Source organism: Lathyrus oleraceus, chromosome 4 (assembly GCF_024323335.1).
Source record: "Lathyrus oleraceus cultivar Zhongwan6 chromosome 4, CAAS_Psat_ZW6_1.0, whole genome shotgun sequence".
Taxonomy (NCBI): Eukaryota; Viridiplantae; Streptophyta; class Magnoliopsida; order Fabales; family Fabaceae; genus Lathyrus; species Lathyrus oleraceus.
The window spans coordinates 29,482,097-29,495,786 of NC_066582.1; the positions used below are offsets into that span (position 1 = coordinate 29,482,097).

The window sequence follows — 13,690 nt, forward strand, 5'->3', positions numbered from 1 at the left end:
TTTGTGGGGTATCCTAAAGAAACAAGAGGGTATTACTTTTACAATCCTTCTGAGGGCAAAGTTTGTCGCTCGAACTGGAGTTTTCCTAGAAAAGGATTTTATTTCCAAAGGAATCAGTGGGAGGAAAGTAGAGCTTGAAGAAATTCAAGAATCACAAAGCATTGATACACCTATGGAGGAATTAGAGCAGGAAACACAAATAGTTATGGAAGAGCAACCTGCTCAAGTAGAACAAGACCAACGTAGGTCAAGCAGGATACGTCACCTACCTGAGAGATATGGATATCTCATAACAGATCAAGGTGATGTATTACTCATGGATCAAGATGAGCCTGTGACCTACCAAGAGGCCATAACTGGTCCCGAGTCTGAGAAGTGGCTAGAAGCCATGAAATCTGAAATGGATTCCATGTACACAAACCAAGTTTGGACCTTGGTAGAGCCTCCTGTAGGAGTTAACCCTATAGGATGCAAGTGGGTCTTCAAAAAGAAGACTGATATGGATGGTAAGGTACATACCTATAAGGCAAGACTGGTTGCAAAAGGATATAAACAAATTCATGGGGTTGACTATGATGAAACCTTTTCACCAGTTGCAATGCTTAAATCTATTCGGATTTTACTTGTTATCGCTGCATATCATGATTATGAAATATGGCATATGGATGTCAAAACTTCTTTCCTTAATGGGAATCTTCTTGAGGATGTGTACATGACACATCCTGGAGGATTTGACATACCAGAAGAAGCCCAAAAGATATGTAAGTTACAAAGATCAATCTATGGATTGAAGCAAGCTTCCAGAAGCTGGAATCTTCGTTTTGATGAAACAGTAAAACAATATGGATTCATCAAGAACGAAGAAGAGCCTTGTGTCTACAAGAAGGTTAGTGTGAGCATGATCATTTTCCTGGTATTATATGTAGATGACATATTACTCATTGGAAACGATGTCCCTACCCTACAACAAGTAAAGTCTTGGTTGGGGAAATGCTTTTCTATGAAGGACCTAGGTGAAGCAGCCTATATATTAGGAATCAGGATCTATAGAGATAGATCACAACTGATTGGCCTAAGTCAGAGTACATACATAGACAAAGTACTGAGACGCTTTAATATGCATGATTCCAATAAAGGATTCATACCTATGCAACATGACTTGTGTCTATCAAAAACACAATCCCCTTCAACTAAGGAAGAAAGGGATCGCATGAATAAGATTCCATATGCATCTGCAATAGGATCTATCATGTATGCCATGTTATGTACTCGACCAGATGTCTCGTATGCTTTAAGTGCAACGAGTAGGTACCAATCTGATCCCGGTGATGCTCATTGGGTAGCTGTCAAGAATATCCTTAAGTATTTGAGAAGGACTAAGGACTCATTCTTGATATATGGAGGTCAGGAAGAGCTTGCTGTAATTGGATACACCGGTGCTAGCTTCCATACAGATAAGGATGACTTTAGATCGCAATCTGGTTATGTGTTTTGCTTAAACGGTGGCGCTGTGAGCTGGAAAAGTTCAAAGCAAGACACAGTTGCTGATTCTACAATCGAGGCTGAGTATATCGCTGCCTCAAGTGTAGCAAAGGAAGTTGTTTGGATCAAAAAGTTTATTACTGAACTTGGCATAGTTCCTAGCATTGTGGATCCCATTGATCTCTATTGTGATAACAATGGTGCTATCGCACAAGCTAAGGAGCCTAGATCTCACCAACGATCCAAACACATACTTAGGCGTTATCACCCCATTCGAGAGATAATAGATAGAGGAGATGTGAAAATATGTAGAGTACCTACACTTGACAATATTGCTGACCCACTGACAAAGCCTCTTGTGCAGCAGAAGCATGATGGCCATACTAGATCTATGGGCATTAGGGGTATGCCTGATTGGCTCTAGTGCTAGTGGGAGATTGTTGGTGTAAGCCCTAGAGGCCAATACTTTTGGTACTTGTATCGAATTATTTATTAATAATAAAAGGTTTTTTCTTTATTATGTTTGTTTAATAAAGTCCCTAGAATAGCTAGTTCGTTTAATGTATCAAGTGTGACTTAATCATGAGATCCCATTAAACATAAGGACATTATTCTTAAAGCATCCATAGTCGAGCTTTTTTGTGAAGTGGGATAACATTAAAGCATTAAGAATATTATGTATATAGACTGATGATCACATCTCATGGATCATGGATAAGGAGTTTTCAAGTCTTAAACATAAGTATGAATATTGAGAGTAATATTTATACTGGATTGACCCGATATGAGAATACCATATATAATGTTATGCTAAGTGTCATAAGTTATTCTCGGAGTGATAATGGTGTATACCACCCTTTGACCTGAAACCACTATGTATCCTAGATGTAGAGTCGGGTGCCTTATTGCTGATCAAACATTGTCCGTAACTGGATGACCATAAAGACAGTTGATGGATACTCCACGAAGCATGATAAGGGACATAAGTGGCCTAGATGGAATTTTCTCATCCTGCGTAACAGGATAAATGTCTACGGGCCCAATATTGAACTGGACAAGGATGACACGGTCTATGTCTTGTGTTCAATATAGACATAAGGGCAAAAGGGTAATTGTACACATAAGTATTATCACAAAAGGATTTGTCAGATCATATGACATTTTCGTGTCTTGGGTAGTAGTGATGTGTTGCTAGATACCTCTCATTGTTTATTATGTTAAATACGTGATTTAATATAATTGTCAATGCCGCAAAAATCTACAGGGTCACACACAAAAGAACGGATTGATGAGAGATAGAGTAACTAAGGAACACCGTAAGGTACGGTGCACTTAAGTGAATTGTAGAACATCATAAGGTATGGTGTACTTAAGTAGAATACGAAATATGGTAAGGTACCGCGCGTTTAAGTGATTTTGGCATATTATAAGATATGAGCCACATACACTTAAGTGGGCTTTTTAGCTTGCAGCCCACACAAGTGGTTCTATAAACAGAACCCTTGTGCAGAAGCATTTGTGCAGTTGTAATTTTGTTTCTCTCTCTCACACACTCAAAGCTTTCATTCGTAGCAGCTAGCACTGATATTGAAGGAATCCGTTCGTGTGGACTGAGTAGACAATTTCCTCAATTTACTCAAAAGTGACACTAAGGTCACCAAAAGGACTCTAACATCACAAGATGCTCAAAAATATCACCGAAATGCTCTTGAACTCAACCTCTAGAAAATGTCTGAAACTCGAAAAATGCCGAAAATGCTCGAAATATTAAAAAAATTGAAAACTCCTAAAATCGGGAATCGCCGCCGAAAAATGCCTCAAAAACTCATTAGTAAAGTAACTCACTATTATTACTTGTGTCAGACCGTCAATAGAGTAATAACCATTAATACCAAGACATACCAACACAACTCTAAAACATATCAGAGTTACTCAAATAGTAACTCTGCAAACTCTAAGGTAACAAATCCCTCTCTTAAACTTATCAACATAACTCTAAAAATTATTAGAGTTTCTCAAAGACAACCATAAATCATATAAAACTACCAATTACACTCTCACAACTCTAAACAACTCAAGACTACTCAATAGCTACTATAAACTCATCAAACTGCCCCAAAGTCATGATTCCTTCTAGTCATACATCATATTGGATTACCTTTCCAACACTTCGTACTGCATCTCAATCCGAGTCCCGAAACTCAAGATATGTCTGAAATAAGATGGTCAATCCTCTTCTAAGTCTACCTGCGATTTTTCTGGGTTTTCTCTCTATTGAACAAGTTTAAAAATCACTTATTTGTGTCCCAACCGTCCTCAAATGCTCAACCAACTCGGTCTCTCTGAAAAATCCATTTTTTTTTAAGTTCTGAATTTTAACTTTTTGTCAAAAATCTAATTTTTCATGTAAAATGTCTCATTTAAAAAAAAAGGTTTTACTGTATTTGGGAAATTTTGGAAAATAGATAGATTTTGAGAAATTTTGAAAAACAAAACACAGTCCAGCAACATCACAAAATTGGAAAATCAAATGACGCAAACATAGTCATTCGAATTAGCGGGAAAAAATCACAATTCTAAAAGGTTATTCACACAGCAGGACACAAAACTCATACAATATCATCATCAATAAAAGGTTTGTAAACCTACAAACAACAACACTGAAGAGACCATGGGGGATTTATCCCAAATTCCTTTTTGGGTCTCAGAACAATCATACATAAAAATAATTCCAACAATCGCACCAATAAGGTTATGCCCAATAGAAGGGTAAGGAACCTTCACTATGGTGAAGTTTAACTTTTCATTCCTAGAGCTCTCCTTTAGGGTTCCCCGTAGCCGCTTCTTAGTCTTCTCACAATTTCACGTGAAAATGTTTCTTAATCCTAACTTTTTTTATATTTATATAACGTTAGTTCAAAATCTTGACCCATAACACTTCAATATTACAACTTAGCCCCATAGTTTCTCTAAAAACTCAACTTTCTCCTTTTTTTTCATCTTTTTTATAAATTATTATTAAAATTAAATAAATATTTAATTTAAATAAATATTTTATTCAAATAATGATTTAGTTCAAGATTTTCTATATTTTTTAATCCTTCAACCTATAACGAAATAATTAAATATATTTAATTACTCGTAATAACCTCAATTTTTATTTTTCTATTCTCAAATTTTATAACCCTGATAATTATTAAATTATGAAATATCCCTACACACTAAAAAAATACCAAAATTTAAATATAATGAATAAAATATATCAATAATTAAATAAATTACACGTGTTACGTACATGACTCATTTGTAAAGATATTGTTACAAACACATCCTTTGTGAGGAATTTTTAGCTTCTATAGCCCGCACCCTCACTTTAATCGTGTTTTATGACTCCATTTCTTTGGTTATTACAAGTGATTTTGTTATAAATAAAAAGTTTGGATTGTTCTTTGGCCTAGCCCCTCTCTCTTTCTCTTTTTTTTTTCTCTTTTGTGTTTCTTCTTCTTTTTAATATACTGCCCTTATTAAAAAAAACATTTGATTATTAGAAAATTGTAAAAGTTGCATTCTCAAATTAAATTTTAAAAAATAATGATAGAGAAACTAAAATACTCAAATGATAATAATAACTAATGTATACTTGAAAAATAAAAAGAAAAAAGGAAGATATATGTTAAAACTAATAACTAAAATAAAAATTATGTAGTAGCCAATTGAAACAATAGTTTGAAAGTAATAATATCAAAATTAATTTAATTATTGTCCTTGACGAGAGTCTTCACAATAGTTTGAAGAGTAACAATATCAAAAGAACTTGAATTTCATTTTATTAAATACTCAGATTTAATAAAAGTAAAACAAAATATATTGTTATGTAAAAGAAAAACATGGGATAAATAATTAGTAAAAAATGATTTTTTTAATTAATTAATAGAAGAAATATTAGTTTTTAATAAATAATTAAATTAATAAAAAAATTCAATAATGTAACTCAAACTCTAATGTATTTGTTGAATTAAATGGGTGTAGGGATAGAAAAAAATTTATATTTATAAATATGCACAGATAAAATCGATCACGGATACGAGTTCAATAGTTTATTGGATATTCATAGAAAAATCTAATGGGTGTTTAACCACCTAATAATTCATGATACGAATATAAATTTGATGATACATGTATTCGGAGATATTTATATTCATTAATAATTTTTTAAATTATTTAGATAATATTTTATTGAATTTAAAACTATTATTATTGTTATTTTTATTTTTGTTGAATATAAATTTATTATTATTATTATTATTATTTTGTTGAATCTTAATATAATTATGTAGTAAAAGACGAATAAAATGTGATTTACTTTATTAATATTATTATTATTTTGTTTTAAATTTTAAGTTATTTTTATATGTCTTTCTAGAAGATAAAAAAATTTAGTCAATTATACATTATAAAAAATTGTTTAAATAAGAGTATTTATGAATGTTTATATATATTCACTAATATTTCAAAATTCACAAATATTCGTTTGATAGATTAATATTAATCGCATGAATATAGAATAGATCAATTGAACATTCTTAAATCGGTATAATTAGTTAGAATTGAGTTTAGTCATTTATTTATTTTACTCTAAATGAATTGTTAATATTTATAAATTAGCAATAATTTTTGAAAGAAGAAATAAAATGTGGATTCAGAGGTGGATTCCATTAGTCACGTGTATGGTCGAGTGGCTACAAGAAAAACACAAAATAGTATTCTCTCTAGAAATTAAAAACAAAAAAAGTTGGACAGAAATTCGTGCACGGTTTGTTAATACTATTAATAATACTAATGTAATAAGATTGGTCCTATCATACCAAGATCTCAAATCAAACTGCATCTTTTATTCTTTCTTTCCCTTTTTATACCCCACCCACTCACAATTTCCCTACTTAAACTTCCCAACCTCTCTTCTATTCATTCATCCTACCACCTTCTCTCTCTCTCTCTCTAAATTTCTCTCTCTAAACTACTAGTTATGTCTTCCGAGGAGGAAAAGAACAACAACATGGGAGGTGAAAAGTTGCATAAAACATACTTTGATGTTGTTGGTTTATGTTGTTCTTCAGAGGTACCTCTCATTGAGAACATCCTCAAACCACTCGAAGGAATCAAACAGGTTTCCGTCATCGTACCTTCACGAACAGTCATAGTTGTCCACGACACTCTTCTCATTTCCCAACTTCAAATTGGTAATTTTATTTTCACTCTCTTCAATCAATTTACAAACATCCAAAACCTATGTTTATCACATGATATTTGTTTTTTTTAAGAATCAAAATTAATCTCATCTTTTGTTTTTTTGGGTTGTTTAAATGCTAACATTGGATTACTATTTTTTAATAACTATGAATTGGACCACATTACTGCCATGCTTGAAGCCAAAGGTGCTAGCCAGCACTATTACCTAACCTCACCTCACATTCACAATTTTTACTCTTAATAATCAATTAATTCTTTTTTCATATAATTATTAAACTATTTTCCTGAATAAATTATTTTGGTGATGCAAAATGTTAGGACACAAAAGTATGGCTTTTGCCATCTTTACTTTTTTTATGCACTATGAAAAAGAAACGTGTTTATCTCAAATATGTGTATTTCTGATTTCTTCAGGGATAATGTTTCTATAAAAGTATTCATATTTTAATAAATTTAACTTCTAGTGTTCTTATTAATGTGAACAATGAATGAACAAACGGAAAGGAAATGCTCTCTTCTCTATCTTTATCACATGGAAACTAACAAGGATAAAGGTTCATCAAATAATGCACCCACAAATATTCTTATTCTAGAATCATATACCACCAATGCTCTTTACTAAAATTAATTTAAATATATTAAAAAGATAACTTATGGAATTTTTTCCACAATAATAAAAAAAAATCAATTTTATTATCACAACAATAATTTTTTTTCTCAATAATATACTAAAATACCCATATTTAAAATAAAATAAATTCCAAATAAAAACATGGTATTAGCGCTTTACACATATACATCACAGACACACTGACGCATGCACATCAATGTTGCATAAAAAAGATGATGTATTAATTAGTCTGACACATACATTCTTTTATATACATAGTCAGACCTATTGGCGCATCTTCTTTATTATAGCACACTACACGTATTATTGGTGTATGTGCATTCTCTAATCTCTAATGTCCTATGAATAAAGTTATAAAGTTGTTATGATGGGCTTTATCTTTTTATCTCATTATTGAAAAAGGAGTTAGAAAAGATAAATACGGTATGAAAAAAGTGGTGAAAAGATATGAGAAAATGTATTGATTAAGTAATGTGTGTTTGTGTGGGGACAGTGAAGGCATTGAATCAAGCAAGACTAGAGGCTAACATTAGAGTATATGGAGATGAAAAGCACAAAAAGACATGGCCAAGTGTTTACTCAATGGCTTCTGGTTTGTTGCTTGCACTTTCATTTCTGAAATTTGTGTACCCACCATTCCAATATCTTGCTCTTGGAGCTGTTGCTGCTGGTGTTGTTCCTATCATCTTGAAAGCTTTTGTCTCCATTAGGAATATAAGAGTTGACATCAATATTCTCGTCATCATTGCAGGTCATTTTTATTTCATTTCCTTTTCAATTTTTAATAAAAGTTTATTATAAATAAAAAATTGGATTTATTAAATAAACAATGTATTTTGACTAAAAGTATTTTTTTTAAAAGAAGGGAAATTAAATATATTAATAAATAACAAATGATATAATAAGAAAATATATATATGTTTGTGCAAAAACTGCAAAATTTAATTTAGTCTTTGAAAAAAATAAAAATATTGTTTTAGTCTTCTAAAAAGGTATAATGGAACAAATTAGTTAATAGTACTATTTCTTTATACTTTGTTTGGTCAATGAAATAAATAGACAGGAAAGAAAAGAAAATAGGAAGTACATAAAGAGAATAGAAAATGAAATAATAATTTAGAATTTGGTCTAAAATAACATAAATATTCTTTAAAAAAATTAAATACCGTAAAAAAGTATTATCATTGAAGTATATTTTTTCAAAGACTTATTTTTTTTATGAGTATAATTCAATTCTAGACAGAAGTATTTATATGTATTTCTCATCATTTGTAAACAGATTCTTAATATTTATAAATCAACAATCTTTTTTAAAAAAATACAAAAAATATTTTTCTTAGAAAATAAATTAAGTCCAATTTTTTTCTTATATAATATAAAAAATTAAATTTTAGTAAAAAAGTGGATAACTAATAAAATAACTTTTAAAAACATTTTATCTTCATATGCCTAACTCAAGTTAGGTTACAACTCATTCGTCTGACTTGTGTCTTAAGCCAACTTTGGCCTAATCACTATCACACTCCCATACAAAGAGAATAAATTACTACCAAGTAGTTTCGTTAAGCCAATTCAATTAGTAGTTATGTATAGATATCAGATGCAGAGGTTTTTGAATCCGCGCTCCGCATCTGATATCTCTGCATAACTATCAACTGAGTTGTCTTAACGAGATAATATTAGTATTTAGTTTGTTAATATTAGATATTGAATATGTTTTTAATTTGACAGTTATTGCGACAATTGCTATGAGAGACTATTTGGAAGCTGGAACCATTGTTTTCCTCTTCTCTATTGCAGACTGGTTAGAGTCAAGAGCTAGCCACAAGGTCTTTATTATTTTTCATGTTTTACAATTCATCAATCATCACGATTATGGACAATGATCGTAGCGATTTATGTGCACTAACTAGAAACAATCTGAACATGAAACAGGCGAATGCAGTTATGTCCTCGTTGATGAGCATTGCTCCTCAAAAGGCGGTGATAGCAGAAACCGGAGAGGTTGTCGATGTTGACGAGGTGAAAGTCAACACGGTGTTAGCTGTTAAAGCTGGGGAGACTATACCTATCGACGGAGTTGTTATAGACGGTAACTGTGAAGTCGATGAAAAAACATTGACAGGTGAATCGTTTCCTGTCGCTAAACTGAAAGACTCAACTGTATGGTCGGGCACGATTAACTTAAATGGTAAATTCTTAGCCTCCATTGGCATAAGAGAAGATATACAAAAAAAGAAGAAAAGAAAGTTTGATTTTTTCTTTTTCATTTAATTTATTTGTTAGAGTGATTTACGTAAGTTAATCTAGTTTTTTATCGGTTTAAAAGGTTATATTAGTGTCATGACCACTGCGTTATCCGAAGACTGCGTGGTTGCGAAAATGGCAAAGCTTGTGGAAGAGGCCCAGAACAGCAAAACCAGCACGCAGAGGTTGATTGACAAGTTTGCGAAGTTTTATACACCAGGTTAGTCAAAACTTTCTGTATGTTTAAACATTCTAACAATTTTCATAGTTCTCGCTATGGTTTAAATTTACGATATTTTCCGTCGATGCTTTCTTGTCTGAATTCGTTTTCAATGGCCTTATAGTTTTGGTGGTAATATTTTCAGCTGTTGTAATCATATCGACACTTGTAGCAGTGGTTCCGCTTCTGTTAAAAGTGCATAACGAGAAATACTGGCTTCACTTTGCGCTGGTTGTTTTAGTAAGTGCGTGTCCTTGTGCACTTATCCTTTCAACACCGGTTGCGACTTTTTGCGCTTATACGGCAGCTGCTACATCCGGTCTCCTGATCAAAGGGGGTCAATCGCTTGAAATGCTGGCGAAAATTAAGATCATGGCTTTTGACAAAACGGGGACCATAACAAAAGGTGAATTTGCGGTGACGAATTTTCAATCTCTCACAGATGACATTGATTTGAACACATTGCTTTACTGGTGAGGATGACCTTTATTTTCGTCTACAACTTTCGTTGAAAATGGTTAAATCTTAAGATTAAAAAAATGAGAGGTTAACAAACATGACTTTTTTCAGGGTGTCGAGCATTGAGAGCAAGTCAAGCCACCCATTGGCGGAAGCAATTGTTGATCACGGAAGGTCTCTCTCCATCGAACCAAATCCGGAAAAGGTGACAGAATTTGAAAACTTTCCTGGAGAAGGAATCTTTGGAAAAATTGATGAGAAAGTTCTCTACATTGGAAATGAAAAAATCGCTACAAGAGCAGGATCTAAATCAGGTGAAAGACCTCTGTTTGAGGCCATTTGAAAATGGTATACAATGTAACATTATTTTTTGAAACTGAGTTAAATGTCCGTTGTATTGATTTTATGCAGTAGTTCCGACGTTAGAAGATGAAGTCGATGGAGGAAAGACTGTTGGCTACATATACTCAGGACCAACCCCGGTTGGAATTTTCTCGTTATCTGATACTTGCCGGTCAGGGGTTCAGGAGGCAATAAGGCAGCTGAAGTTGTTGGGAATCAAAACCGCTATGCTCACCGGAGATAGCCAATCAGCTGCAATGCAAGCACAGGAGCAGGTATGTGATGTCATATTCTTAATCCCTAATGAATATAATATGAGCTTTTGGTTCTACATTGAGGTTGCATTTATGCTGCGAAACTTGATAAGACGGCTAAATGCGGTTGCAAAATACTTATGACAAAAGTGATTTTACTTACAGTTAGGTGGAGCTTTGGAGTTAGTCCATGCAGAACTTTTGCCAGAAGGAAAAGTAAAAATCATCTCTGAATTTAAAAAGGAAGGTCCAACAGCGATGCTTGGAGATGGTTTAAATGACGCGCCTGCATTAGCTTCGGCTGATATTGGAATCTCAATGGGGATTTCAGGTTCTGCACTGGCAAGTGAGACCGGCGATATCATTCTTATGTCGAATGACCTTAGGAAAATACCAGAAGCCATTAAGCTCGCCAGAAAATCTCGAAGGAAAGTGATAGAAAATATTATCTTATCAGTCGTTACTAAGCTTGCGATTCTTGGTTTGGCTATTGCTGGTCACCCGATTGTTTGGGCAGCAGTTCTTGCCGATGTTGGGACATGTCTGTTGGTCATCTTAAACAGCATGCTACTTCTGCCAAGACGACACAAGCATGGAGGAAAAAGTTGTAAATCGTCCACTCAACATCATGTCCACAAAAATGGATGCGGCGACACTAACGAATGTTCCTCTCATCATCACCATCACCATCAACATGAGCATGAACATCAGCAACAACATCACCATCACCATCAGCATGAGCATGAACATCAGCATCAGCATCAACATCATGGCCATAAGCATTGTTGCTCAGACAAGGCTGAGCCCCAAAAGCATGTCGCTAAGTCATGTTCCTCGAAAAGTCCACCCTGCCATTCAAATCCAAGTTTAAGTGGAAGTGTTCACCATCTCAAAAACACGGAGAATCACGATCAATGTAAGGGAAGTGATGGGTTGCATGAATCAGATCACTGTCATCATGGAAGATGTGACAAGAGTCAAGATGAAGTACAGAAGCATGATATTGAAAACAAGTGTTGTTCAGATTCACACAACATGAATCTAAATGCCAGAGATATCGGAAAAGCTTCGGTAAAAAGTCACGGACATAACTCTCAAGGGACAAAACACTGCCACAACCAAAACATTGGCATGGTTACTCATGATAGCACTACACATAGTTCTCCCTGCCATCTCAATCCATGTGATAAAAAACAAAGCCAACAATTAACTGAGCACTGTCACTCGAACCATGGTTGTGAAAATCTGCAAGACCATGGAACCATTCACGACATTCAGCATCAGAAATCAGGTTGTCATTCTGATCTTAAGAAGCATGGGACGAGTGAGATATCCATCGATATCATCGAAGAACATGACGAAACAGCATCAAAGCAAGGTTGTTCAAGTTTGGCAGAAAAAGAAAAGGATTCCTGCAAAGACTGCTCCAAAACATGCGAGAACTCGCCTGTTGAGTGTGGGGGCTGTGACGGTTCAATTGAGAAAGAAGTGAGTTCATGTTGCTATAATGAAGGTTGTTCAAAGGAATCGATCGAAACCTCAATTGCACATGCTTGTATTAGCTTGGACAAGAGAGTAGTTGGTGGATGTTGCAAGAGCTACATGAGGGAATGCTGTGGCAAGCATGGACATTCAAGGATTGGTAATTTTGTAGGTTTATCAGAAATTGTTACAGAATAGGTGCAGCTGACTCAACCAGCACAAGCAACAGAGTCAGAAGGAAAAAAAAAGTTGTTTCTGCAAATTTATGTTTAGCAGATTATCTTAATATATGGAAGTAATAAGAACTGTAACTGGGCTACATTATATAAGCAAAATCTTAATCTTGCTACAACTCTTGTATATATGTTTTTAGAGTTGGTTGAAATGAACACAAGATTGAAAAAAACAGTGACCATTGTGGGGTGAATTCAAGATAGTTTTTCTGTTTCTCGTACTTCTAATTATGTATGAACATATATTGAATGTATATTACTATTATTCGTAGGACTATTCTATGAAGCACAGACACCAGAGATACAGTACCAACGTGTGCTTTTATCTACGTCAAGGACAGTCTCTTATGGGATTGTTTTTGAAAACATTATAGGTACCCACCATTGCAAACCTAGTTTTTCAAAGAAATAAACTTGCATGGCAAGATACTTTGGAAAACAAGTAACAGAAACTATTATTTTTTTGTTGGAAGACAGGTAAGAGAAGATTGTTGGTAGATGAAGTGAACATAAGTGAGGTCTCACATTGAATTTGTGATGAAGCTCAACTTAACAAAATTGATATTTATTAGATATGATTTGCATATTTAAATTGTAGTTTATAACAAAGAGGGTTACACTCATATATGGTGGACTTAGGGTCTGAGACGGTGTAAGACGGGATGATCTGAACCCAAAAATATTTTATTGTGGGGCAATTTAAATTAAAATATAGTATTAAGATTATAATTAAAAATATAAAAAATTTACATCATTTAACAAAAAATTTTAAGGTATTAAATGTTTGTATTCTAAAAAAATTGTTTAAAACTTTAAGTGCACTTAATTGAGATATATTCTATATATTGTAATATTTTTAATATATATCTTTGTATTATGAATTTCACACAATGAATTTAGTTTCTTTATAAAATTAATATATAAGAATATTATTTACAAATAAATAATTTGTAGTGGGGGCTAGAGCATCTACAAGCTTGGCTTTGAGTCTGTTTCTGTCTGAAGAGGCTAAATCAATATGAGAGTAAGATGAAGTGAATCCGATTTGAATTTTAATTATTTAAGAAATGGTGTCCTCCCCCTTATATAG

The 13,690-nt window shown here is 33.3% G+C and overlaps 1 protein-coding gene across 1 annotated transcript; it reads left to right on the plus strand.

The window, feature by feature from the left end:
- Positions 1-6,356: 6,356 nt before the first annotated feature.
- On the plus strand, positions 6,357-12,794 carry LOC127138574 (putative inactive cadmium/zinc-transporting ATPase HMA3). Its single transcript, XM_051065046.1, has 9 exons — positions 6,357-6,722; positions 7,857-8,114; positions 9,095-9,192; positions 9,299-9,554; positions 9,693-9,830; positions 9,976-10,303; positions 10,401-10,603; positions 10,701-10,906; positions 11,051-12,794. Exons 1-9 carry the CDS (start codon positions 6,509-6,511, stop codon positions 12,563-12,565), a joined length of 3,216 nt encoding a protein of 1,071 aa, XP_050921003.1. The 5' UTR covers positions 6,357-6,508; the 3' UTR covers positions 12,566-12,794.
- Positions 12,795-13,690: the final 896 nt, after the last annotated feature.